The sequence below is a fragment of the Macrobrachium rosenbergii genome, chromosome 46, assembly GCF_040412425.1.
Source record: "Macrobrachium rosenbergii isolate ZJJX-2024 chromosome 46, ASM4041242v1, whole genome shotgun sequence".
In the NCBI taxonomy this organism is placed as follows: domain Eukaryota; kingdom Metazoa; phylum Arthropoda; class Malacostraca; order Decapoda; family Palaemonidae; genus Macrobrachium; species Macrobrachium rosenbergii.
This window is the reverse complement of record NC_089786.1, coordinates 15,706,009-15,733,164: the sequence shown is the minus strand read 5'-3', so window position 1 is coordinate 15,733,164 and position 27,156 is coordinate 15,706,009. Positions and strand designations below refer to the sequence as shown.

Here is a 27,156-nt window from a genome sequence, read left to right as displayed (position 1 = left end):
AAGCATTTATGGTTTACCTAAAGGTAACGGCAAACATCCCAGAAGGTCCGATTTTTGTACACCCCAGCACAAGCAAACCACTCTCTACATGGGCTGAGGGTAAGTCACTTTAGAACTACATCTTAATAATTATTAGGTCGTGTTTAGTTTTGTGTTCTTTTGTCGCCAAATCCTATGGGTATCTGGAATAAAGTACAGTATGTGGTTTATAACTTGTGGCTTAAACCTGGGACCAAAAATTTTATCTGGGTTGCTGGGACTGAATTTTAAGAGCTCTTCCATTTTGTCACCTGTCAATTTCTTTTGTAAGCTCCTTTGAGGATGAACATTGGCTAAGCTATCAAAAAAGAGGTTTTTACATAAGAAAAACCTATTTTTGGTACTAGAAGAGAATTCTTTGAAATTGGTTGACTTATCTTATAGAGCCCCTCTAAGGACCGAGCTCTAAAGACCATGAGAGTAACTTCTTTGAGGACTCACAGGTTCAATCAAAAATAAGTTTTTCCTGCGTCAAAAGCCATTTTAATCTGATGAATTATGTTCTCACTTTCTTTCCTACATCCTTGACATAAAATCACTTTAAGCATGTTATTCTATACAACAGGTGAAGATTTATAAACAGAAAAGCAACACGTGTTGGTTACTACAAAGTAGTTTAGGTATGACATTTTTCCTACACCTACAACCCAAAACATTTAATCTTTGTCTTTTTTTGAAGGAGGTATTTGGTCTGGTCATCCCATGAATAAACTGAACTTGATTTGGGCAACCAAGCCAGTCTCACCTTACAATGAAAAAAACTGGTGAACTCACAGCTGGACAGTACATCCATTCTGAGACAGTGCAGATGCAGCAGAAGAATATGTTTCTAGGCAAGAAATTATTTGAAATGGACTGACCATGTCAAGAGCACACAAGGAAAAGTATGTCACAAAGAGGGATTTGGGAACTTGAGAAGCAGTGTTTACATGTTTACACCCTGAGAGACTGACTGAATATAACAGATGTGCTTATCCAATGGGAGCCTCCTACACTTCAGATATAAATCTCACTCACCTAATACCAACTTTGCCTAACCACAGCCTCTTGCTAGAAACTGTGCAAAAAATATGCCTGACCAAAGTCAGTTAATATCAAACCTTGATTATGAGACATTTATGGAGCAAGGTACCGCAAAAATATCATCATATCAGCTCGAACAATCATAGCAATCATAAAAACATTATCTTCCACTTACATGATGATGAACTGATACCTAAAATGCTTATTTATACCCAAAATAACTTCGCAATGAATATATGACTCATCTAATCTTCATACACATCCCAAGAAAGGGAGTTGCGAGGCATCATTAATCAGACCAAATGTGATTTCATAATGATCTGATAAGAGTGTTACGAAAAAATAAAACTATTGCAAGCTGAAATTTCCAATCTTGAGAGTTTGCAGACTTACGGCAGATGACAGTACTTTCTAGAAACTTTCTGATTAACGAATTAATAATCACAATTAACTGAAGGACAACTCACAATTAAATATAATTATAAAATTCAGAATATACAACATGACAACATGCAATCATAAGGTGTGCTGTTTGGGCCAGAACAACCGCCACTTTTAAGGATTATCATGACAAAACTGGACTAAAACCCTTCGATCTGAACAAGGGCATATTCTGATTGTACAAAAGAGCACCTTCAACTTACCCTCCTCCTCATCAGGTGGTAAATCTATCTCTATATCTCCAGCAAAGATGTCCATTTTTTCTTATATAAAATCCTCACTTGATCAAGAGGATTTAAGGACACACAACTTTTGAGAAATCTGATAGTGTAGGGCTCCTGAAGGCCAATTCAAGGCCGCATCCTTCGATTCCCCAAGTCATCTTCCAGGATTACATTCCACAATTTCAATCCTTCATGCAAACCGCACTTTTGAGGAAGGCCGCGGTGCACTAAACACACTTTTACTCACCAACCCATGACCTTTTCATACCCTCGATCGTTCCTCAAAAACTGGCTCGTAAAATAGACCCCAATAAAAACTCAGTTGAAGCGTTTGTATATGAGGGCAAATAGAGCTCACATAATTCCACATATCAGACTAAAGAAGTTTCTTTGCAACCAAAGTTTACACACGATATTTGCTTTTAAACTTGACCATTTTCTTCGTTTTCCTGTCTTAGATAAATACTGAAACAAATCGTTTCCTGCCACAACATAAATAACTTTAAGACCACACAGCTCATGACCGCAACTCCACATTGAAACAAGGCATAACTCTAAGTCTTCGGATGTTTACGTAAGATAACACAATCCCGTCCTCTCTACCAATACTTAAAAGCCCCAAAGTTTTAAAATACCACTTTCGCCAGACAACTCGTAAACTTCCTATTTTTTAATACTCTAGCATATCAAATTATCCTTTAGCATATCAAAATACGGAAGCAAAAGGAACTTCATTCCAATATTTGAACAAAGGGCTTCGATATGTGTACACTACTAAGCCACCGAACTGAGTGGAGGCCAGTACATCACATTCAGGCAGAAATGTTGGCTTTATCTCGTCACCTTTATCTATATCGCATTATCTGGCTGCGTTTTCTTTAACGCTCACAAGATGGGAAAAAGTGATAGGCCGTGCCCTCCCGATAAACGGTTTTCACCTGTGATTTACTACACGTCGTCACTTGCTTATTTGGCAATGAAATCTCGAAAAATGCTTTCCTTGCAGTTTTCAAGAAAAGAGAGAGAGAGAGAGAGAGAGAGAACTATACTTTATATTTACCAGTTTCGGAGAACCGAAAAATCATTGCATAATCTCCACAAAATGGAAAAATACACAAATTACCTAAAGACTACTAGGGACCTACTTAATCAAATTACCCTGCACACAATTCTGGAAAATGCTAGTTGAACGTAATGAGGTAAGCTTATCGTCATAACAAAGAACTCCTCACCCAGACAAGATAACTGAACACTGATGACAGCATGACGTCATAATTGTCTTGCAGAAAATGGTTCTTCTGGGAGTGTCAACATTTGGATATCTTTACACGAGGGGCGACGGAAAAGACCATTTCATTTGAATACTTTCCCTTAGGATTAGTCATTTATCAGCCCTGTCCTGGAAGGAATATTATTGCCACCATTTCATATGTGCACACAATACAATGCTGAAAGATGAGTATACATGCGTAGCAAGCCTGGATATTATACAACGGCTCTACGTATCTGTATAAACAACTGCTGAGAATCAAAAAGAGATCACGGCGCACACCGCTTCAATGAGGAGTTACGATCACAGAAACAGTATTCTTTTTTAAATGATATCTCTTCCAATTGAGTCAGAATGAAAATAGCATATCTTCGATATTACTGAAGAATACATGACAATATCCCGTTATTTACGCTAAACGCAGACACAATATTTGGGAAGTTTTATTTTACGGAAGTTATATTTTAAAGTCTTTATAAACATTCTCGTTTAGAACTAAAATATAACTCATAATATAATCTGCTCTTACAATACTAAAAAATTACCCCATTCAATGAAGATTTCCTTCACTCCGAGAATACGTTCTTAAATGACTCACGTACCCATAGTTCTTTGTTGAAACGAATAGATATACCTATCTTCAATGACGCGGCGGTTCCAATAATTCAAGATGTACATAAATCAAGGATCACCTAAGTTCGTGAGAGAGGAAGACCCATCCGCTTTATAAATACGAACAGTAATACCACATCGCCTCGCGCTGAAGGGGTTGAAATACCCCCACTGATCGCCACTCGACCTTGTTTCAATTGACAGCCTCAACCTTCTCAATCGAATCAACCATTGAAGAAGGAGAGGTGCTCCATCTTGAAATGACAATTCTTCAATTACTTTCCACTTGCCAACGCGGATGAATGGAGCTGTTGAAACGTGCGCAGTTGACATATTTCTATGATCTAATAATGAGAGAGAGAGAGAGAGAGAGAGAGAGAGAGAGAGAGAGAGAGAGAGAGAGAATACATATTTAAATTCACATACATACAGACGCATCTCATCCACACACACACACACACACAGAGAGAGAGAGAGAGAGAGAGAGAGAGAGAATCCCATAATGAACCCGTTGTACGGATTTTAAAAGAAGCCCTGTACAAGTCCGCTTAACCACACAAGACTCCTGGGAACTGCTACTACTACTATTACTAACTAATATGACCGTCATTACTACGACTGCTACTACTACTACTAATAATAATGATAATATTTATTTACCATAGACATATCAAATACCACCACAATTTCAATAACTAAATGAAGAATGAGGAATTCCCTCCCCAAGTAGGACTGAGCTCAATATCAAAAAATGGACATATTGTACCTCCAACACCTATCCCTCACCCCCATCAATTTCACTCCAACAGCATCTCCGCTATCTCCACTGAACTCCAACATGACCCCTCTGCCTCTCCACCAACTCAACAGCTGGTGGGGAGCATTCCTCCTCCCCCCCCTCTTCCCCCAACACACCAACGTTTAAAACACAAACATCGTTTAAGTTCAGAACTCTCACACCTACAATTCCTTTCGTTGTTTAAGACTCTCAAAGAAACTCGGGGGTGATGGGGGTTACCACTTCCTCGAAGACCATGTGGGGGTGGGGGTAGGCTGGGGAGTTGTTATCAATTCCTCGAAAGCTGCTCATTAACAAAATATTACATTCAAGGAGTCTGCCAAGTGGAGAGTTCACGCGGGCTTTCCCGTGAATTCGATGCTTACAAAACACGAGTTCCGCGTCCAAACGCCACAAGAAGTCAATTTATTAACGAATTAAGAGCTGGATAACCGACAGCGTTCGCCAGAAGGATCGTCATGGCCTGCCTTCGAGAAAGAGAATCCTACTTAAATGAATGGTTCCACCCTGGGGGGTTCAAGTGACCTAGTCGAGGTCCTTCCCTTATCATCGCTTTGCCGGATCCGTGATCAATCACTTCTTTATTTTTTCTACTTTTTCAGAGAGAGAGAGAGAGAGAGAGAGAGAGAGAGAGAGAGAGAGATTTCGGATGGGACAGATGAAATTACGATAGTTTTCTGATACCGAAAATTACACCAGACTTCCCCATTCATAACTATTACATCCGTTACACTACTAACTGTCAGTGACTATCATATGAATTTATGTCACGAATGAAGTCTGTCACTACAAACAGGCCTTTCTGCACAGACACAATGTTTGGTAAAGAAATTTCATAAATATGAAAATTTCGTAAATATGAATATCAGCTTAAATAGGCTTACGTTATACATGTCAGTCCTTTCGTATATTACTGGTCTTGGCAACTAAACGAAACAATAGATTTTTCGTTAAAAAACTGACTTCTGTTTACAGGCTCAAGACGACCTTTGGAACCGGCTGTATACATAGGCTACGCACAGTACACCCTTGTCAATCCATCCATCAATATAAGAGAGTACAAAGTCTTTCAGCTTGCGTCCATTAATTCAAAGTAACAAATGTTTTAGCAGTAAGAGGAGATTTTTCGGTTCACGTGTATTTCATCTTATATCTTTCAAGATCATCCATACTTACAAATACAAAAGAACTAAACTCACTCCCCAGGTTTTAGCGTATGCATGATATGCATGATATTCAACAATCGTTACCCTTTGTTTATTTTTAGGCAATTTTCCTCAAGATGTCAAGATGTACAACTACAGAGCCAGGCAACAATTACCAGACTTGACCTGAACCACGGAATGTGCCAATATTCAGTACGTAACAGTACCCATCGCCGAAGGAAGTCCTACCTCTTTTCTAGAATCCTTGTCCGGTGGATCTTGGCCCATGCGCATGCGCACGACAAGTCCTTCGAGGCTCTATCAAGGCCAAACTGTCGCTTCTATTTAAAGCAGTCCTTCCTGGAAGGACTCCTATCCTATCACTGTCAAGCTCGAGGCGGCTCGTGGTCTGGCAATTCTTAGAACGATCCTCTATGGTCAAGACGGGAGGGTCCTTTTATCATTCATTCCGGGTTAACGAGGTTTTTTATTTGGCCCAAAGATATATTTTTTATCTCTATAGTCTACAGCATCATATACAACTTGTACGAGGGCGTACAGTGACATTTTACTCGAAAAGTATAAAACCATGAGGTGCTTTCGGCATGGTACTCAAGCTTTCAGACCCTGTAGCAGTTTCAGCGGCTGGAATTCACTGACCCTTTGAATTTAACTCAACTCCCAACTCTCCGGCCAACCAAAGCTCCGGAAGATGGGAAAGAGTAATGTTTTAGATAATCAACTCTCTCTCTCTCTCTCTCTACCACCTGCTAACCCCTTATTTGTCTCTACACTGACCTGACAACTCTAGCTCTGTCTGGACCTGGTTTGTTCAGTCACAAATCACACCTATACTCGACTCATTTGGGTGCTAATTAATGGGTATAAATGACAGCCAACCGTTAATGGCCCCAACGACTTTAATTACACATGATGTCATGCAGTATTTGCAGATCCACCTAGCCACTTTCATTTGGGTCGGCACGTTGCTAACCAGAGAGAGAGAGAGAGAGAGAGAGAGAGAGAGAGAGAGAGAGAGAGAGAGAGAGAGAGAGAGAGAGAGAGAGAGAGAGAGAGAGAGGGCCTTGTTGTTCAAAATTTTTGAACCTGGCTCTTCCCATCAGTGTTCGAATGAATCCTCAAATCACATAATTGTGCATACTACATTTGCATATTTACTTACGGCAGACCTACCAATATCAGTACTTCTCAAACACGAGCATAAATTCATACATACTCGTGTTCGTCTAAAAACTCGTGTTAAATAGTTGTTAAAAGCATTTTTACAATGCATCTAACCACAAAAATGTGAACAGGCCATGGAACATTCTGAAGTAGATACATGAGCATTTACAGTACACAGACAAAGTTTCCAATATCTATAAAATATAAGAGCAGTATGTGCGCTGCTTATCATTTGCTTTTCCTGTTCAACTTACGACTTGATTTTCACCAGTCATCCCGGTAAAGAAAAAAAATTGTCCATCCTTTCTAGAAATGACAAAAAAACCGTTACGCTAACTTGAATTTAAAAATTCGTTACGTTAACTGAAGCCGTCACAAAATCGAAGGTAAACATGCATGATCTATTTATTATCCTACAATAAATGCCGGGAAGTGGATTCCACTTCTTTCATGTTTCCAGAATAAAGCCGCCTCTCCTCACAAGAGGAGTCTGACCTCACTTGTTTTCTTTTTAAGAGTAACAGGACGGGAAAGCAAACGCCGTGAGCTTTGACCGGTTCCGAAGAAACAGAAATATGGCAAAAGTAAAAATAGGATTGCCTCCTGGCGAGAATGAGGGGTGTTAACTCTGGAAAAACGGGCAGGAAGAGAATGCCAAAGCTTAACAGAAGGAGAAAATAAAGTTGTGATGTCGGCGAAGAGGAGCAGATTATAGTAGAAAGGGGGAGGGGGGAACTAGTGTTAGATGGCACAGTTGGTGCCCTAATCATGAGCAGTTACACTAGATTTTGGGAGGAGGGATCTCTGTAGGTATTTATTACTTGAAGGTAACTAACGTCCCCATAAAACCATGGAAAATAAAAATACAATAATACCTTTTTCAAAACCAAATATTAAAAAAAATAATAATGAAGTGCGTAGTGCGCGGCTAGATAAAAGGCTAAAAAAACAATAAATGTATATTCAAGGCTGCAGAAACGCTAAAATATACTTGCTCAATATTAATGCAAACTTGAATTTGTAAAAATAGAATGGTAAAATTTGCATAAACCTACTGTTCCTTCCTGCTGAGCCTGAAAAATTAAACCCTTCCCTTTGTCATGCAAGATTTACATTTCTTAAAAAAAAAAAAAAAAAAAAAAAATGTCGACAATCGAAGGAGGAGGTAGACGGAATTCAGTTCATCGTTAGGTGTTTAAAGTGTAAAAAAAAGTCTACTTGACTCCATGTCCAACCGCTTAAAACAAGATAAAACCAAGTCAGTTATGCAACTACTAGCTAATTAGACAAGTAAGATTGATAAGATTTATTTTTTTTTCAACCGAGGACGATTCTCTAAGAACCCATGGCTTCACATCAACACCTAACTGGCAATCAAAACAAAACTAGAAGTGGGATAAACAACAAAAATTAGCCACAAGCAACGTAAAAGAAAAACAAAATGAAGCAAAAGGTAATATAAAACCCCAAAAACAGTTGAATCTCACAGCAGCCCTAATTAACTAACCGTGAATGAAACAGTTTCCTGCTTTTGTTAAGACAACACTTTACCTGCAAAGAAGCAAGGACGCAGCCTCAGAGGCATTCCAACATTTTCTTTCAATTAACCTAACGCAAGACACGACGATGTTTTAATTGAAACGGGCGGTGTCCTAATATTTTTACAGGTAAAAAGGATTATCTTTTTCATTGATTTACGAAAAATGAAAGTGTGGATAATTTACCCTTTATAGTTCAAGTATGAGGTTCCAAATGTTTTCACATAGTAATTTGTGAACACTTTGCTGGCGCCATGCATCGGCTACATCCGACCTACGATCCACCAAAACTGATTGACTATTAAGCTCATACCAGTTGTTATTACTATTATTTTACTACAGAAAATGGTGCTACTTGGCTTGTTATCTACACGTCACCTCCGAAGTGCTAGTACTAAACATGGCAGAAGCTCAATGGGACTAAATTAGTACCAGCCCCTCGGGGATCAAAGTATTATATACACCCATTTCTATAATTTGTGGTCGACAAATTATATTAATAAACGATATCTTTGATCCCCGAGGGGCTATTGCTAAACACAGCATCCCAATGAGCTTCCGCCATGTTTAGTACTAGCACCTCGGAGGTGACGCGTACATAAGCCAAAGTAGCACCCATAAATTGGTCTGCTACGGATGTCTGAGAAACAAACCATGACTGGAAAGCGCATTAACTTCCTCGTGGAATAGAACCCCCTCTCTAGGCAACCTTTTCATTATTTACATTCCAATATTTATCAAAGTAGGTGACATTCCATTGTTATGACGAGTTTACAAGGTCAGGGGCAAATGTATTACAGGTGTGCGGTGAATTAATGAAATCTAATCGTACTGTAAAATAAGGCGATACTCAAATCAAAGACAAGTAGGAAGATAAGGGTCATCGTCTTGGTACTGAATGGCAACAAAAGTACGCAAAGCATCAATACCATTATTCCTCTTCCTGTTAAAACGGTCATCAAGGGAGTATGACTGAAGACGATGATTTCAAACCTGAGAGAAGCTGTAAAACTACTGCCGTGGACATTTTTGTTCAATTACGTTTTGTCTTTATTTCTAACGTTTTCCACGGAAACATTCTTTTCTGTGGAATATTTCGCTAATCACCCTGTTCAATGGCATAATCATATTTGTATTGTCACAAATAATTCTTCAGTTTGGAATAATAATAATAATAATAATAATAATAATAATAATAATAATAATAATAATAATAATATTGAAGATTTAGAAGAATTGATGGCAGCATACAATCCAACACTACATAGGCCATGCGCTGCCAGCTACATGTACAATACAAAAAACCAGAAGGCAAAATATCAACATCACTTATTTGCCGCAAATGCGAACAGAATATGGAGACCAACAACCGCATCCAAAATAAATGGCCAACATCGCCTCAAAATCAAGACACAAAAACAGCAAAACCTGCAAAGACAAGAACCTATCACATGGACAACAAGAGGTGGGACCTTACACCGGAAAAGGTGCTGGAAAACTGAAAAATCACGGTACTCTGAGACTACCATGTAAGGAATGACCATGTGATAACATTTTTATTAATTTATTTTTCTTTCTAATAAGTGACAGCTCTTCTTTCAATGCTTCCCTTTACCTTCTTACTTCCTAATGAGCACCACATTCTTTGGAAGCTTGAATTCAAAGTCAATGACCCCCTTCGTGGGCTTCTTCCATATGAATAGGGTTCATCATCTGAACAATTACAATAATGTGACACTGGCTTCAAGACCAGATCTAATCCTGGTAAATAAAGACACTCAGAAAATGCCAAATGGGCGTAGCCAAGGGACACACAGAATTAAAGGACAAGGCAAAATAAAGGATATAAGGATGAAAATATTGAGTCTGTGGCAGGCTGACGTGCTAGTAGTACCTACCATCCTCAGAGAATTAGGAGTAATCCCAGAGGGCCTCGGATGGAACCTGAAGAGAATTGAACGCAGAAACCTCGAACAGGGCTTGCTACAGAAAAGAGGGCATTCGGGGTCAGATCTTCCTTCTGGAGGCAAGAAGCTGCCCAGATCCTAATAATACTAATAATAATGGAAGTATTTTGACTGTAACGAGGTCAAAAGAAATGTTCGAAAACGTAGGTCGATTTTACTGTAAATGTCTGGGAGGAGGAGGAGGAGGAGGAGGAGGAGGAGGAGGAGGAGGAGGAGGAGGAGGAGGAGGAGGAGGAGGAGGAGGAGGAGGGAGGACATGCCAAGAGCTAGAGGAAGAGGGGGGTATAATGAGAAAGTTGTTGGAGGAAACTATGATGAGAAATGCTCCAGTTAGAGAGAGAGAGAGAGAGAGAGAGAGAGAGAGAGAGAGAGAGAGAGAGAGAGAGAGAGAGTACAGATATACGAAAATTAAAGGTAACTTGACTACAAAGTTCCTAAATCCAAACAACATAAGCTTATCAATTAAAAAAAAGAGTCGAAGGCATTTAACATGACGTAAGACATGGGGGGGGAAGGGGAGGGGGGGGAGGAATTAAGAGGAAGTGTACCACATGGAGACTGTCACATGGTCCTCCTGCTACTTATCAACACCGATTACCTATATCTCTCAAGAGGGGCCTGATAATATACAGAATATATAATAAATAAATAATTATATATATATATATAATATATGTATGTATAAAATTCGTAACATTTTAATTCTTACAAATATTAAGACATTACTTGACTATGGAATTCACTATGCATTGGGAATAAATTACAGCAAAGGGAATTTCAATAAATGATAAAATTATCTTCCCATCAGGTAGCAGAATGGTCAAAAGCCTGGGTTATAAGTTAACCTAACATTTGGGTGCAGTAACCTAACCCCTCGGTGCCATCAACTCACCCAGCACTTAGGTGCCATGACCTACCTCGGCCTCTGGGCACCACTTTCTTTCCCAACATCTGGGTGCTATAATCTAACATAACATACAGGTATCATAGACCTAATCAATCAAGAAGTCTTTACAATAATAACCGGACATATGAGTCTATAGCCATAGCCAACATCAACTTCAAAATAAAAGTGCCACATCGTAATCCAAATGGTGTCATAACACTAGGCATAGATGCCATACAGTAACCTATTTCCTAGCGAGTGAAATCAAGGAAAAACTGACGAATACTAGACGAGATCCTTTCGATAAAATATCAACCCAAATCTTCGATATATAACGCATAATATAAAAACAGCCTTCCACGTCACCATTTTATCTAATCTTATCTGTGCGTTCGTTTACTGTACAGATATCTGTCTTCAGCAACAGCTGATAACCCAATTAGTACAGCACATGAAACGTCTACCTTGAAGAGTGTTTCAAACAATGCACATGTGGTCTGAGAGAGAGAGAGAGAGAGAGAGAGAGAGAGAGAGAGAGAGAGAGAGAGAGAGAGAGAGAGAGAGAGAGAGAGAGAGAGAGAGTACTTTTACGAAAATAACTGAAGAATCTCCAAGCAAAAAATGATCACTTAATTTCAAGTACTGACAAAAAATTGATAAAAAACACACAAGAAACCACGAATATTACGTAAACATTTCTAAGGACAAAATTGTATAACAAAATTATCTGCGGCAAACGCTTCCAATTCCAACTGGGAATCTACAAGCCGCTCCCAGCTAGGCTACCATGGTATAGAAAATAAACCCCCAAACTTACAAGACTGCTTTTTCAAATTCCGATCAATAATTAGATTCACCAGCGTGACTTACAAAAGTATACGGATTTCGTATACAAAGTTCTGATCTCAAAAATCTCTGATAAAGCACAACGTAACAATGCTCCGTTCGTTTCTGTGTTCATATAGACGAAAACCACTATAAACCGGTAAAAAAAAAAAATCACGTGGTCACCACAAGCATTTTTCAAAACAGCCCTCAAAAGTTTAAGACATATAAAAGACGAATTTTCACAGAAACTTCATCCAAAAAAATTTTCAAAGACCGAATTACCAGTCACATCCGACAAATGTTTGGGTACACTTTCAACCGGAAGATAAAGTGATCCAATCGTTCATTTAGCTCCAAACACTTTCTACAGTGCCACTGAGGGAACTATTTCCCGATCACGCAGCGGGGCACTCGCCCAAGGCACCAACAGAGCCATACTGGCACCGTGAAGAGGGGAGCCACCGGCTCACCAAATCATTCCCTCTCGTTCTCCCCTCACTCTTCAGACGTCCGTACTTAAAACTCCCTCCCTTCCCTCCCCTCCCCTCCACTCCTCCCCGGCATCCCAGTTCCCCAGAGGTCTCTCTCCCCCCACTATCAAGTCTATCAAACCACACAAACCAACTTCACACATACAAACAAGGCTCTTTCACTAAACACACTCCACGACCAAACCATATCCTTAAGAACCTTATCAAGCTGCAAAGCCTCTTCTTCTTCTTCTTCTTCTTCTTCTTCTTCTTCTTCTTCTTCTTCTTCTTCTTCTCCCTACCTTCTGAGCCTCTCTCGCCATCCATTCCACAGAGGAAACCATTCTTCGTCCTCCAGATTGTTCATGGATTGTAGTAGTAGTAATAATAATAATAATAATAATAATAATAATAATAATAATAATAATAATAATAATAATAGCCATTCTGTATATTTTTCCCTATAAAATAACAATACGTAAAAAAGAAAAAACTAAAAAAAAACCTGGATCGACCGGCCGACTATTAAACAGGTACAAATCACCTTAGCCAATACACTAGAATCAACTCTACGTCTACACACACAAAAAAAAAAACTTATGATGTACATCTGTGGGAGAAGGATGCAATAACATAACTGGAATTCTGGAACTTTGGTTTTTTCCTACAGTGTCCTCATGCACTGCTTAATTTCAGTGCAAACTAGCCTGAATTATCGTGCAGTCTCCACCAACACCAAAGTTCTACCACGAATTCATGTTTTAAAGATGGGTACAGAATAACTTAACGTTGCCTTCTCAAAATCGGTTTAGCAACGTGCTGTGCAATTTATAATACTAAGCCAAGGGGACAAAAGTATCAAGCCCAAGACAAATGGGCTTTAAAGTTAACCCTTGCAGCTCCAATGTGCCGTAGTTCACCGGATCATCACTCCCAGTGAGAGTAGTACTAGCGCTCCACGTATCAAAAATTACGGACGGGCTCCGGAAACGAACGCCAATATTTTTATCAATATCACTAAACTGCGACGTAATTCTTCCTGGTTAAATCATTCCTTTATGCATCCGTTTTCCGAGCAGTTACTGAAGAACTCAAGACGCGATTTTGAAAGGTGCAAGTGCATGTACTAAACACAAATGTTATCGTACCTAGGTTTCTTCTAGTGCTTTCAAAAGTAATTTTGTTAAAAGTGATACAAAAATGTTTATAACACTGTTGGTTCTTGCATACGTTAACTAGTTAAAATTTGTGAAAGGACAACTTTGAGCCTTATGCTTGTATAATGGCAGTGTTGAACGCAAGCTAGCAAGAAATATACTTGTATAACGGCTGTGTTGAACAAAAGCTAGCAAGAAATATATATAAAAAATATGCAATGCCCACATCTATATGCACGTAATAGCAAGTTAAGGGAAGTTCTACAAGTCAAGAATTGTTCTACAAGTTAATGCACAAGAGCGGTTTTGAAGACTGGATTAGATTTATGAAATTTTGGCTGTCAAGCCAAGCACTGGGGCACTCTCAGCCAATCAGCACTTACGACAATGAAAAGGGAGTTGGAGTGACTGGACGCAAGACAGATATATCCCGTAAATAATGAAATTAAGTACAAGAATCTAAAGGTGAGCTGAAAAAAAAAAAACACCAGTATGCTTAGAAGTAGGGTACAGGTGTTGAACAGCAAGGCTGAAGGAAAGCAGCGCGAATGGATGCAGCTAGAGGCCCTTTAGTTATCCCTCCAGTGCACCACTCGAGGTGCACTGACGACACTAACCCCCTATGTGGGAGGGGGGGGGGTGTTTGAAGATGATGGGAAAAAAATAAGAAATAATTACAGGGTATAAAAACGAACCTTCAAACAAATTTTGTACACACCCTGCCCACTGAGGAGACGGTAGTTTGTCCGTCCACCTTTGGGACTTAACCATACGTGATAATTATCCTTGGATCACGGTCAGACCTTCTGTAATTGTAACGGTGGAAAGGGAGGGGAGCAGACAAGAGAACAGACAGACAGGCGTCACTGCCATACCAAGGTACGGCCCCCACTGAAAGAGACCTTATGAAAATCAGAAATCTAGTTTTGCTTTCATTTCAGGCGATCTTCCCGCCATCATGCCATAATATGCCGAGACACTAAACGCTCTCATGTCATTGAAACGAACTGAAGAATGAGTACCTTTTGATAACGAGAGGTGGTTATTTGCATAACCTTCCGATAATAAACTGTAAAGTTTCTTGACGGAACTTCTTAACAAATTGAAAAGCCCGATTCAAGCTTACAATTATGACACTTCCACAAATATACTAAAGACAGCGTCTTGAAACACACCTGCAAAATATAACCAGAAACGAAGCCCAACTTCCATATAGTCACCCAAAAGATTATTCTCAAGGAAAAATGCGTAGAAATTCTGATTCAAATAATTATTGGGAACAAACTGAATTAGGCTAATTAATTATAGTCGATGATTTGTTACGGGATTCGGAGGATGGAACTTAGCCATTATTAAAGGGACATTTCCGGAGCTGCTAAGGACCTCTTGATTGGCTCACATAGAACCATATCAAAATTTTCTCAACTTTCTGACATGGCCAACGGTGCAAAGGACAATAATAAATACTCTTACCTCTGTGGCCTATCAAAATGCCTTTACCAGTAATGAGCCTGTAAACGAGAGAGAGAGAGAGAGAGAGAGAGAGAGAGAGAGAGAGAGAGAGAGAGAGAGAGAGAGAGAGAGAGAAAAATATGCAGATTTTGAAATTCAACATAATGCCCGTCAAATAGTCTTTACCATTCAAGAGCCCGTTAAAGAGCCTGTAAACGTACACGCACATACATACATACATACATACACAAACACAGAGAGAGAGAGAGAGAGAGAGAGAGAGAGAGAGAGCACCAAGTTTCACTCTGATATAATTTTGTAGTAGTTTTCTCCATAGGGCCGAGGAGGAAACAGAAAGGAGTTGGGAATATTACTAACGTAAATGTATAGAAGTGTTGTTATGATCAGGGGCTAAGGGTTATGTCAATAATTGCAGGTGGGCAGAAACAAGGATAGTAATCTCTTTCTCTCTCTATCTCTCTTTCTGCATTTGGTAGTGCAATGACTGACGGCTTGCGGAAGTTATTCCCCAGATTAAAAATTCCTGCAAATTGCAGACAGGAAACCTCTCTCTCTCTCTCTCTCTCTCTCTCTCTCTCTCTCTCTCTCTCTCTCTCTCTCTCTCTCTCTCTCTCTCATGGAAGTTCCTCAAAGGGCTTTTACAACTTAACAGGTGAAAGATGAAAGACGTTTGTGAAAGGGCGTCCAGAAGACGCGATCTACTTAAGATGATAAAATTGCTTTTACGACAGGGAAGGAAGTCACTGAAATGGCGGCGGGGGTTGTGAATGAGGTGGACCTGAATGAATGGGGAGACAGAGAGACGTAATCAAACAACTAACAAAGGGAACATCACAACCGAACTTTACAACCCCCCCACCCACAATCTCCTCTCAAACCCCCCTAAAACATTTCGTCCGGCACCTTCAGAACACCGCCATCATTATCATCAAAAAGTTAATTTATCAAAGAGAAAACTTTGCCAATGAAACGAAACCACTTGACGTTCAAGTGGAAGACAGTCTCAGTCTCTCTCTCTCTCTCTCTCTCTCTCTCTCTCTCTCTCTCTCTCTCTCTCTCTCTCTCTCTCTCTCTCTCTCTCTCTCTCTCTCAGCACTTGGTAGTGCAGAGACTGACGGCTTGCGTAAGTTATTCCACACAGATCAAAATTCTCTCTCTCTCTCTCTCTCAGCAATTGGTAAGGAAGAGACTGATTAAAAATTCCTGCAAATCACGTACAGAAAATTCTCTCTCTCTCTCTCTCTCTCTCTCTCTCTCTCTCTCTCTCTCTCTCTCTCTCTCTCTCTCTGCAATTGGTAAGGCAGAGACTGATAAAAATTTCTGCAAATCACGTACAGAAAAAACTCTCTCTCAGCAATTGGTAAGGCAGAGACTGATTAAAAATTCCTGCAAATCACGTACAGAAATTTCTCTCTCTCTCTCTCTCTCTCTCTCTCTCTCTCTCTCTCTCTCTCTCTCTCTCTCTCTCTCTCTCTCTCTCTCAGCAATTGGTAAGGCAGAGACTGATTAAAAATTCCTGCAAATCACGTACAGAAATTCTCTCTCTCTCTCTCTCTCTCTCTCTCTCTCTCTCTCTCTCTCTCTCTCTCTCTCTCTCTCTCTCTCTCTCTCTCTCTGCAATTGGTAAGGCGAGACCGATTAAAAATTTCTGCAAATCACGTACAGAAAACTCTCTCTCTCTCTCTCTCTCTCTCAGCAACTGGTAAGGCAGAGTGATTAAAAATTCCTGCAAATCACGTACAGAAATTATCTCTCTCTCTCTCTCTCTCTCTCTCAGCAATTGGTAAGGCAGAGACTGATTAAAAATTCCTGCAAATCACGTACAGAAAACTCTCTCTCTCTCTCTCTCTCTCTCTCTCTCTCTCTCTCTCTCTCTCTCTCTCAGCAACTGGTAAGGCACAGACTGATTGAAAATTCCTGCAAATCACGTACAGAAAACTCACTCTCTCTCTCTCTCTCAGCAATTGGTAAGGAAGAGATTGATTAAAAATTCCTGCAAATCACGTACAGAAAACTCTCTCTCTCTCTCTCCCTCTCTCAGCAATTGGTAAGGCAGAGACTGATTAAAAATTCCTGCAAATCACGTACAGAAAACTCTCTCTCTCTCTCTCTCTCTCTCTCTCTCAGCAATTGGTAAGGCAGAGACACATTAAAAATTCCTGCAAATCACGTACAGAAAACTCGCTCTCTCTCTCTCTCTCTCTCTCTCTCTCTCTCTCTCTCTCTCTCTCTCTCTCTCTCAGCAATTGGTAAGCAAGTGATTAAAAATTCCTGCAAATCACGTACAGAAAACTCACTCACTCTCTCTCTCTCTCTCTCAGCAATTGGTAAGGCAGAGACTGATTAAAAATTCCTGCAAATCACGTACAGAAAACTCTCTCTCTCTCTCTCTCTCTCTCTCTCTCTCTCTCTCTCTCTCTCTCTCTACAAAATAATCTAATCTCTCAGCAATTGGTAAGGCAGAGACACATTAAAAATTCCTGCAAATCACATAGAGAAAACTCTCTCTCTCTCTCAGCAATTGGTAAGGCAGTGATTAAAATTCCTGCAAATCACGTACAGAAAACTCTCTTTCTCTCAGCAATTGGTAAGGCAGAGACACATTAATTCCTGCAAATCACGTACAGAAAACTCTCTCTCTCTCTCTCTCTCTCTCTCTCTCTCTCTCTCTAACATCTCTCTCTCTCTCTCTCTCTCTCAGCAATTGGTTTGGTAAGGCAGTGATTAAAATTCCTGCAAATCACGTACAGAAAACTCTCTTTCTCTCTCTCTCTCTCTCTCTTTCTCTCAGCAATTGGTAAGGCAGAGACTGATTAAAAATTCCTGCAAGTCACGTACAGAAAATTCTCTCTCTCTCTCTCTCTCTCTCTCTCTCTCTCTCTCTCTCTCTCTCTCTCTCTCTCTCTCTCTCTCTCTCTCTCTCTCTCTCTCTCTCTCTCCAATTGGTAAGGCAGAGACTGATTACAAATTCCTGCAAATCACGTACAGAAAATTCTCTCCCACTCTCAGCAATTGCTAAGGCAGTGATTAAAAATTCCTGCAAATCACGTAATGAAAATCTCTCTCTCTCTCTCTCTCTCTCTCTCTCTCTCTCTCTCTCTCTCTCTCTCTCTCTCTCTCTCTCTCTCTCTCTCTCTCTCTCTCACAAAGAAATAGATTATCCTCATCCTACTCAATCTGTGAAAAAACATGAGAATAGAGGCTCTCAATTTGATTGAAAGTGGATAGACGAGGGTGAGGTGGGGGGGGGGTTTGCTGGAGTGAAGGAAAAACATGGCTACTGGCATGCAAGGACATTACTAAAATTATATTAGTACATCGAAGGAAGCTTCTTAAAATCTACCAGGTGATAATAATTGTGTATAATCTCGTACAACACAGAGTGTACTAGGCTATACAAAATAATAATAATAATAATAATAATAATAATAATAATAATAATAATAATAATAATAATAATAATAATAATAAAGGAAGATGAAAGAGAAGGTATATCCATTCTCGATCTTTTGCATGAACAAATTTCTCAAAGTAATTTTATGTCGCTCGTAACGCAAAACCAGTAAAATATGCGACTAAGTTTCTTCGGCGCAATCGAGCTTTCTGTACATCGTATAATCAAGGCCACTGAAAACATTATCTTTCGGTGATCTCGGTATAATGCTGTATGACCCGCGGCCCGTGAAACTTTAACCATGGCCCGGTGGTGGCCTGTCCTATATCGTTACCAGATGAACGATTATGGCTAATTTTAACCTTAAATAAAATCAAAACTACTGAGGATAGAGGGCTGAATTTTGTTATGTTTGACGATTGGAGGGTGGATGATCAACATAGCAATTTGCAGCCCTCTGGCCTCAGTAGTTTTTAAGACCTGAGGGCGGACAGAAAAACGTGCGGATAGACAAAGCCGGCACAACAGTTTTCTTTTACAAAAAAAAAATAAAAAGGAGGTAAAGTTGCCAAGTATACAGGTATATGTAATTATACCCCCAGTACCGGTATTGTACAGTATATCTACCCCACTTGGGGGAGGGGTGTTAATGATTCCCCCACCCTCCTCTTCTCAACACATTAAATAAAGTTGCATAAAAATCTCCTGGACTAAAAAAAAAAAATTAAGAATAAAGGTCTAAAATGAATATTAAGTCAGTTGGAAAAAGTGAAAAAACTGTACCACAAGTTAAGGAAGTTTTGTATGCAATCAAGAAAAAAATGCACCACAAGTTAAGGAAGTTTTGCATGCAATCAAGAAAAAACTGTACCATAAGCTAAAGAAGTTTTGTATGCAATCAAGAAAAAAATGTACCACACGTTAAGGAAGTTTTGCATGCAATCAAGAAAACACTGTACCACAAGCTAAGGAAGTTTTGTATGCAATCAAGAAAAAACTGTACAAGTTAAGGAAGTTTTGTATGCAATCAAGAAAAAACTGTACAAGTTAAGGAAGTTTTGTATGCAATTAAGAAAAAACTGTACCACAAGTTAAGGAAGTTTTGTATGCAACTGAGAAAAAACTGTACCACAAATTAAGGAAGTTTTGTATGCAATCAAGAAAAAACTGTACCACAAGTTAAGGAAGTTTTGTATACAATCAAGAAAAAACTGTACCACAAGTTAAGGAAGTTTTGTATACAATCAAGAAAAAACTGTACCACAAGTTAAGGAAGTTTTGCATGCAATTCAGAAAAAACTATCACAAGTTAAGGAAGTTTTGTATGCAATTAAAAAAAAATCTGTACCAAACCTTAAGGAAGTTTTGTATGCAAATAAGACAGAGATGAATTTATGCAGATGCCCTGGGCATGTCCTTCGCACAATCCCTAGGAGAATACACAGTAAGTGTCAGCTGGGGTATCAGAAGGATTAGAATCCAGGCATATCTGGATGAGAACTGTGAGAAGGGAGGCTGAAAATGCGTGGAGATTTGTGGAAGCAAAGATGATGATGATGGCAATCAATATGTCAAAGCTATTTTTAAGACTTGATCGATACCGCAAGGTTATTTTTTGTCAAATTAGACCTGTATGATGCCGGCGGAAGGATTTTCTTTCTGTAAAGTAACAAGCAAATGTTGTGTAAGCCGCACTAAAACAAGACAACACTGCGTCTAAAATGAATGGAAAATTTTGAAAAATGAAAACTGGCAACAGCTTCGAAAATGGCAAAAACTGTAAACTGAAAAACAAATACCAGATATTCTTCATGTGGTATAACTGTTTCCCTACATTTGAAGTTTGGATTTCACAGACAGGTGACAGTTGGGAAATTTAACTAGTGCAACAAATACAGCTGACTAGGCCTATATGTATACTCTGTCCACACGTCACAACATACATCACCGAAACAGGAGAGAAATGATGGCCCCATGATCTCAATCTCTGCCGAGCGTTGCTCGGAAATAAGGAGTGCATTCAAAGAGTCTCGCTTACTTCCTTCCTAAAACCCCTAAGTCACTCCGTTGTTTCCGGACGATCATTCAAGTATCGATATATACCGGGAACATATTTCCCGCCGTTACACATTTAACAAGAATATATTAAAATATATAGGCCTAGCCCCTAGTCTAAGAAAGACCATCGCAAATTGTGTGGATATTTTGGAAACATCCTTCGATAACAATGCAATACTTCAATATAACATTCCCCCAAAATTAACAAGAATATATTAAAATATATAGGCCAGGCAGGGTCTAAGATAGTCCATGGGACTACCTATACATATATCCGCACCGCAAATTTATGTGGATACATTTTGGAAACATCCTCCCATAACAAAGTAAACTTCAATGTAAAATTCCCCCGGAAATTATGAAATTCGTTGGTATTGTCGAGAAAATATTGCCTCTTCTGATCCCAGCCCCAGCACCACTGCACCAAAAATCTACGAACGTTACGTTACCACTTTCGAAAATCGCAGCGTACTTGCAACTTGAAAAACTCTTAGCAGGGGAAATTCATGTTATCCGAATTACCTTGCCTTTAAACATCAATTCCATGTTGTATTCGATAACGTTTACAGTGCTTCACCAACCTCAATATCTGCACCAAACCGAGGGATTAAAACCTTTCCTATAATCTTCTGTGTGGCTTTCTAAATCAACCCATTTTTTAAAATATACATAACCACATCAATTTATTGCAGCGCGGTAAGATCATTGCGCAACATCGCGTTGCCCCTCTAAGTAAGATAAAAACAAGTAAGCGGAAGTTTCTTCGGCGCAATCGCGTTTTCTGTACAGCCGCTACTGCGTATAATGAAGGCCACCGTAAATAGATCTATCTTTCGGTGGTCTCGGTATGATGCTGTATGAGCCGTGGCCCATGAAACTTTAACCACGGCTGGGTGGTGGCTTATCTTACATCGTTGCCAGAGGCATGATCATGGCTTAATTTAACCTTAAATAAACTATTAAGGCTCGAGGGCTGCAATTTGGTATGTTTGAAGATTGGAGGGTAGGTGATCAATATACCAATTTGCAGCCCTTAGCCTCAGTAGTTTTTAAGATCTGAGGGCGGACAGAATAAAGTGCGGACGGTCAGACAAAGCCGGCACAAAAGTTTTCTTTTACAGAAAACTAAAAGCGCTTGCACATGTAAATAATTAACTGCAGGTGGAAAAACACTCATATCGTAAAAAACCTGCTTTCTTGTGTAAAGTAAATATTTGCTTGTACAAGTACAAAAAAATCTGCTCACCTTTAAAAAACCATACCTTGCCACTTGTCACAAAATATATATAAAAAATGTTTTTCACGGTGTATTAAAACAAAAACAAAAAACCAAAAATTAATGAAACTCCCCGTGCCTTAAGATAAATGATCGAATATCTTTCTAAAAAAAATTAAAATAAAAAAAATGAAAAATTATGACAAATGACATTAATACCAAATCTCACTTTCCCAACAATAATTTCACTGTAAATAAAACTCAGTACAACGAAGCTGATTTTCTGTCCGGTCTCCGGGACGATACTTAAAGAAACCCAACTAACACACCAATCAAAAGCCGCCTTTGTAGACGATATGCGTATCACGACAATAGCAATGCTATATGTAGAGAATAAAAACCAGGTGCCTAGGATAAATTTTTAAAATTTATTACAAAAAACTTTTGGGCTTCCGAATACTCATTCTTTAGCTTCCCTTTCCCCAAGGAGAGGGGAAACAGGTTCCAATAATCTGGCCTTTAGTTGTAATTGTTACCAATACATCTACAGACACCAGACTTTTTAAAAGGCCTTTACATCCTCCACATTGTAGCATGTGATTGTTAATAATAATAATAATAATAATAATAATAATAATAATAATAATAATAATAATAATAATAATAATAATAATAGAAGCAGCACGTCCAAGTTAAATACAAAATAAAATTTGGAAAAAGAAATTCTTCCTTGCACAAAAATGATAGTACAGTAGACTGCTGGCAAAACAGAAGACTTCCCAAAGAAGTACTAACTGATGAGTCCACGTAAAAAGGTAAAAAAAAGTTACTTGCCCACCAAGTTATTTGCCAAAGTACGAAATTGAGAAGTTACTTGCGAAAAGTCACTTGCCCGAGTAAAACCACAAGCAGCAGAAGCACAGCTACACTGAAGACGATCGACCTTTCAGAAATAATCTGGCTGCCGCCTTCTACAATGATCCAACACTCTAAGACAAACCTAATTATCCACATTTCTGAGGCGTTCGTCATCGCTGCCCTCCAAACGCCTCCTCCCGCCTCGTTCGCGTAGCATGTGCACTCCAACGAGTCATTTTCCCCTCAAAATCCGGTTTAACGTGCTTGGAGAACGTTCGGGAGTCGGGACACACCCCCTCCCCCGGCCTATCCCGTCATTCCCGACACCCCCAAAAATTGGGCGAGTCACCCTTGACGAGCCGACCCCTCCGAGATGAAATAACGATGGCGAGAAGATACGAGGGGAACGAAATGAGTATTAATGGGGTTTTGATAACGCTTTGTAGATAACAATGGAGGTAGAACACTACCGAAGGCGTTTGACACACGAGGAGGTGTAGATAACGCCGGCGTGGCAATCATCAAAAGACTAAGAGGAGGAGGAGGAGGAGTGGAAGGTGAGGGGAGGGAGGAGGAGACTTGAGGTCGAGCTTCGAGGGCGAGATTGGGCGGCTGCAGAGCCCGAGGAGGAGAAGGTTCCTCGCGCGATGGACAAGGGCCTTGTTGTGAGACTCCTGGCGCCAGATATCCCCATATCCGTATTGGAGTGTCCTAGCCTGGTCCCCCCACCGGCCCCCCCCCATACAAGAGACATGGGGTCCTGGGGTCCTCTCTCTCTCTCTCTCTCACACAAATTCCTCGCCATCTCTACTAAAATACCAGCAGAGAAGTTCAACATTTTCTTTAAAGTTCTCTTTCGAGTTTTTTTCGGAGAAATTCGATCTTTTTCGTGGGCCAGACTTAAACCTTACGCCCAGGAAATACCTGAATAAGAAACGTGAGGAAGATTCAAATTTATTATGAAAGATTAATGCCGCGAAATGCTAATCCAAAATTTCATCTAGAAATTACTGAAATATACATACGGTCGACTGCTTTAATAACAATATAATTAATATTAACTATCGCCTGAGCAAATCATGAATAAAAAACCTTACCAATATGGAGCCTAATGGGAATGAAATATAGAATTTAGGCCTTAGGCCAAACGATGGGACCTATGAGGTCATTCATTAGCGGTGAAAGGGAACATGAGAGTAGGAGGTTTGAAAGGTGTAACAAGAGGAAAAACTCACAGTTGCACTATGAGACAATTGTTAGGAGAATGTGGAGAGAAAGATGGAAGAAAGAGAATATGAATGGAGGTACAGTAAAAGGAGTGAAAGGGGTTGCAGCTAGGGGGCGAAGGGACGCTGCAAGACCCCTTAAGTAAGCTACCCCTCTACGGGGTAATCTGAAGCATAATATTCTGCATATAGGCTAACAATGATCAGACAAGCGTTTTTCTGTATAACATTCATATATATGATCACCCAATCTTTTCGCCCCTTCCGAAAGGGTGACGCCTCTCTCTTCTCAGCTAGTTTCACCCCGTAGGAAAGTAGTGCCGTCAGTGCACCTCACGGGGTGCACTGTATGCATTACTTGAGGTTTTTTGCAGCGTCCTTTGGCCCCTAGCTGCAACCCCTTTCATTCCTTTTACTGTACCTCCATTCATATTCTCTTCCTCCCCTCTTGCTATCCACCCTCTCCTAACAATTATTTCATAGTGCAACTGCTTTGAGGTTTTCCTCCCGTTACACCTTTCAAACCTATCTACTCTCAGTTTCCTTTCCAGCGCTGAATGACCTCATAGGTCCCCGTGCTTGGCCTTTGGCCTACACTCTGTATTCCATTCCATTCAGGTAGTCCCAAGGAATGAGGTCGCTGGCCACACGGCCTTCTCTCGACCTTGCCGACCCTAGTATCCATTCACAGCTCGGTCAACTGATATGCAATGCAAATCGGATTAACTAAGGCGCTCCGAGGGGAACATAATATATTATAGAATTTAGGTCTAAGGCCAAGCGCTGGGACCTACGAGGTCACTCAGCGCTGAAACAAATTGACAATGAGTTTTGAAAGGTGTAACAGGAGGAAGACCTATGAATCAATTGTTAAGAGGGGGTGGAAAGTAAGACGGAAGAATGAGAATATGAAGAGGTACAGCAAAGGGAATGAAAGGGGTTGCAGCTAGGGACGCTGCAAAGAACCCTAGGTAATGCCTGCAGTGCTCCATGGGAGAATTATATAACAAAGCCCCCAAAGTAGTATGACATTCTCTTTATTTCATAAAAGCGATCACTCCATCACGCTGGTGGCTAGGTATGTACAGTAAGTATGTATGCATGTACGAATGCATGCATACATGAAAGTACGATTAAAAATCCACAATGTAAATGACAGATTGTATTTTTCCAAAATAAAAAAAAGGAAGAATACAGTCTATCATTGACATCATTGGGGCTTTTTACTCATTATTTCCAATCACAATGTAGTGATGCACCACAGATAATGCAAGTATGCCTCAAACTATCGGCTCTCGAAGGTATGAGAGTGCAAAAAGAGAAAAAAAATAAATCTACGATGATACAACCAACTAGGCCTTAGTCTTCGGTGTCTGCATAATACTGTTATATATTTCATTTAAATTCATGAACATATACTTGATCGTATGTTTGCTATACCTCTGGCCATATCTGCGGCTATATAGGCAACGGTGACCACCCAGAAATGCGACATGCCGCAGGCATACGGGTCCCAAAACAGTAGTGTAAGGAATTCAAACATCCGTTTTAAAAGGCCTTCGTTACTTTCCGAGCAGTCAGGTTCAGGCTTATATTAAGGATGGTGTTGCAAATTTAATGGTCTCGTCATGCAAATTTGCAGAAAATTGGGGCACCACAGGGAATGTTCTGTCACCTTCTGTGTTTTACCTTGTCATAGATTTCAAAGGCGTCGTTTAGGTTGGAATAACGATTGTAACCTGACAAGATAAATCATTAAAACACAAGATTTACTCAGCTTGCTTAAAAGAATGAATCATATATCCAGAGATGGTACTTAAATAAATGTATGAACACAAAAGTAATCAGGACAAAGTACACTCAAGGAATGAAATAACAATAGAATGCAGAGAAAACCCTGAGGTTGAATATTTTAACCATTTATGAGCGATAATAGCAAATACAGAGTCTCTTGGACTAAAATCTCGATAATAGCTAATATAGATTCTTATTCAAAGACTAAACTACAGAAAATCAATCGGGACTGGAATTTCTTATGAAAGTCTGTAAAGTTTAGTGCTATTTAGTACGACGTAAATAATGGAATGACAATGAAAACGTAACATTTTTCGATTTGAAAATGAAGCTTTAAGAAGAATATTAGGAATTGGAAGGCAGGCAGACAAGATACAATAAGGGAAATTATATAAATTCCATATATATAGAACAAATGATGAAATGGGGGATGGCACTACTCGGGGATGATAGCATCAACAGCTGGGCCCTTTGGACATCAGAGCTGTTGGATGACCCAGAACTAGTTGGATGAGAATTGTGAGATGTAATGAAGGCACAGAGGAAACTTGTATAAACTTTCATGAGTCGTAACGGCGTATTAAATTCAAGATATCCTCACAATTTTGGGGGATGTGACTGCCTCTAAAAGTGACCAGTACATTCTATCAGCTTCAAAAGCCATAACCGGCAAACCACGGATTTACGCTGGAAGTGATAAGCGTATACAATAAATGTACAGGGAGGTTAGGACTTCACTAACGCCAAAAATGTTTCCATTTTTAGTTTTCTGTATAAGTAAACTATTGAGATGGCTAGGCTATTTGTTCGTCAGTCCGCACTTTCTCTGTCCGCCCTCAAATCCGAAAAACTACTGAGGCTAGAGGGCTGCAAATTGGTGTGTTGATCATCCACCCTCCAATCATCAATCATACCTAATTGCAGCCCTCTAGCCTCAGTAGTTTACATTGTATTTAAGGTTAAATTCAACCATGATCGTGCGTCTGGCACCGCTGTAGGTGCCAACAACACAGGCCACCATCGGGCCATGGCTGAAAGTTTCATGGCCGATGCTGAGAGTTTCATACGGCATTATACGCTGTACAGACAACTCGATTGCGCCAAAGAAACTTCGGCGCATTTTTTTTTTAACATCGAATGAAAATCAAATCTGGCAAGACGTGGATGAGGATGACAGATGTCAAGAAGAGGTGCATTTATGAAACTTAAGAGACTAACAAGTACAGCCATCAGAACAGACTGAACCAATTCACATAAGGCGGCAAGACAAGCACAAAATGAGCTGAAAAAATTACTAGTACATAACGTATGCTATAAGATCCCCTAACCGATAAAATATAAAAATACCTGTGCCAAAGAAATGGTAGAAAAAAAAAATCTCACCATAAAACCAGGGGTTATTCCAGTTGCAGAGGATTTGATAAATTCGACCACAAGGTGCCACAACAGCGCCATCCATCGACGTTACCATCCTCATTCTCGGTTATTTTCAAGTGAAAACACCTACGGACTTCTCAAAAAAAAAAAAAAAATCCACTACCTGAAACGACTTT

The 27,156-nt window shown here is 39.7% G+C and overlaps 1 protein-coding gene across 31 annotated transcripts in view; it reads right to left on the bottom strand.

Annotated features, from left to right (window-relative positions):
- Window positions 1-27,156, bottom strand: part of LOC136830241 (protein bicaudal C homolog 1-like) — a 115,779-nt gene that overhangs the window by 39,291 nt on the left and 49,332 nt on the right. For 5 of the 31 annotated variants that reach the window (XM_067089585.1, XM_067089587.1, XM_067089586.1 and 2 more), the window contains exons 1-2: window positions 12,240-12,452; window positions 1,707-2,209 (exon numbers count right to left, since the gene is read on the bottom strand). The exons of 22 other annotated variants lie outside the window; for them this stretch is intronic. In XM_067089585.1, the coding sequence (XP_066945686.1) occupies window positions 1,707-1,761 (55 nt within the window). In that variant the 5' untranslated portion in view covers window positions 1,762-2,209; window positions 12,240-12,452. Of the gene's footprint in view, window positions 1-1,706; window positions 2,210-12,239; window positions 12,453-26,986 lie in introns of those variants that run through there. 4 more of the 31 variants (XM_067089583.1, XM_067089594.1, XM_067089581.1 and 1 more) reach the window with 3 other exon arrangements.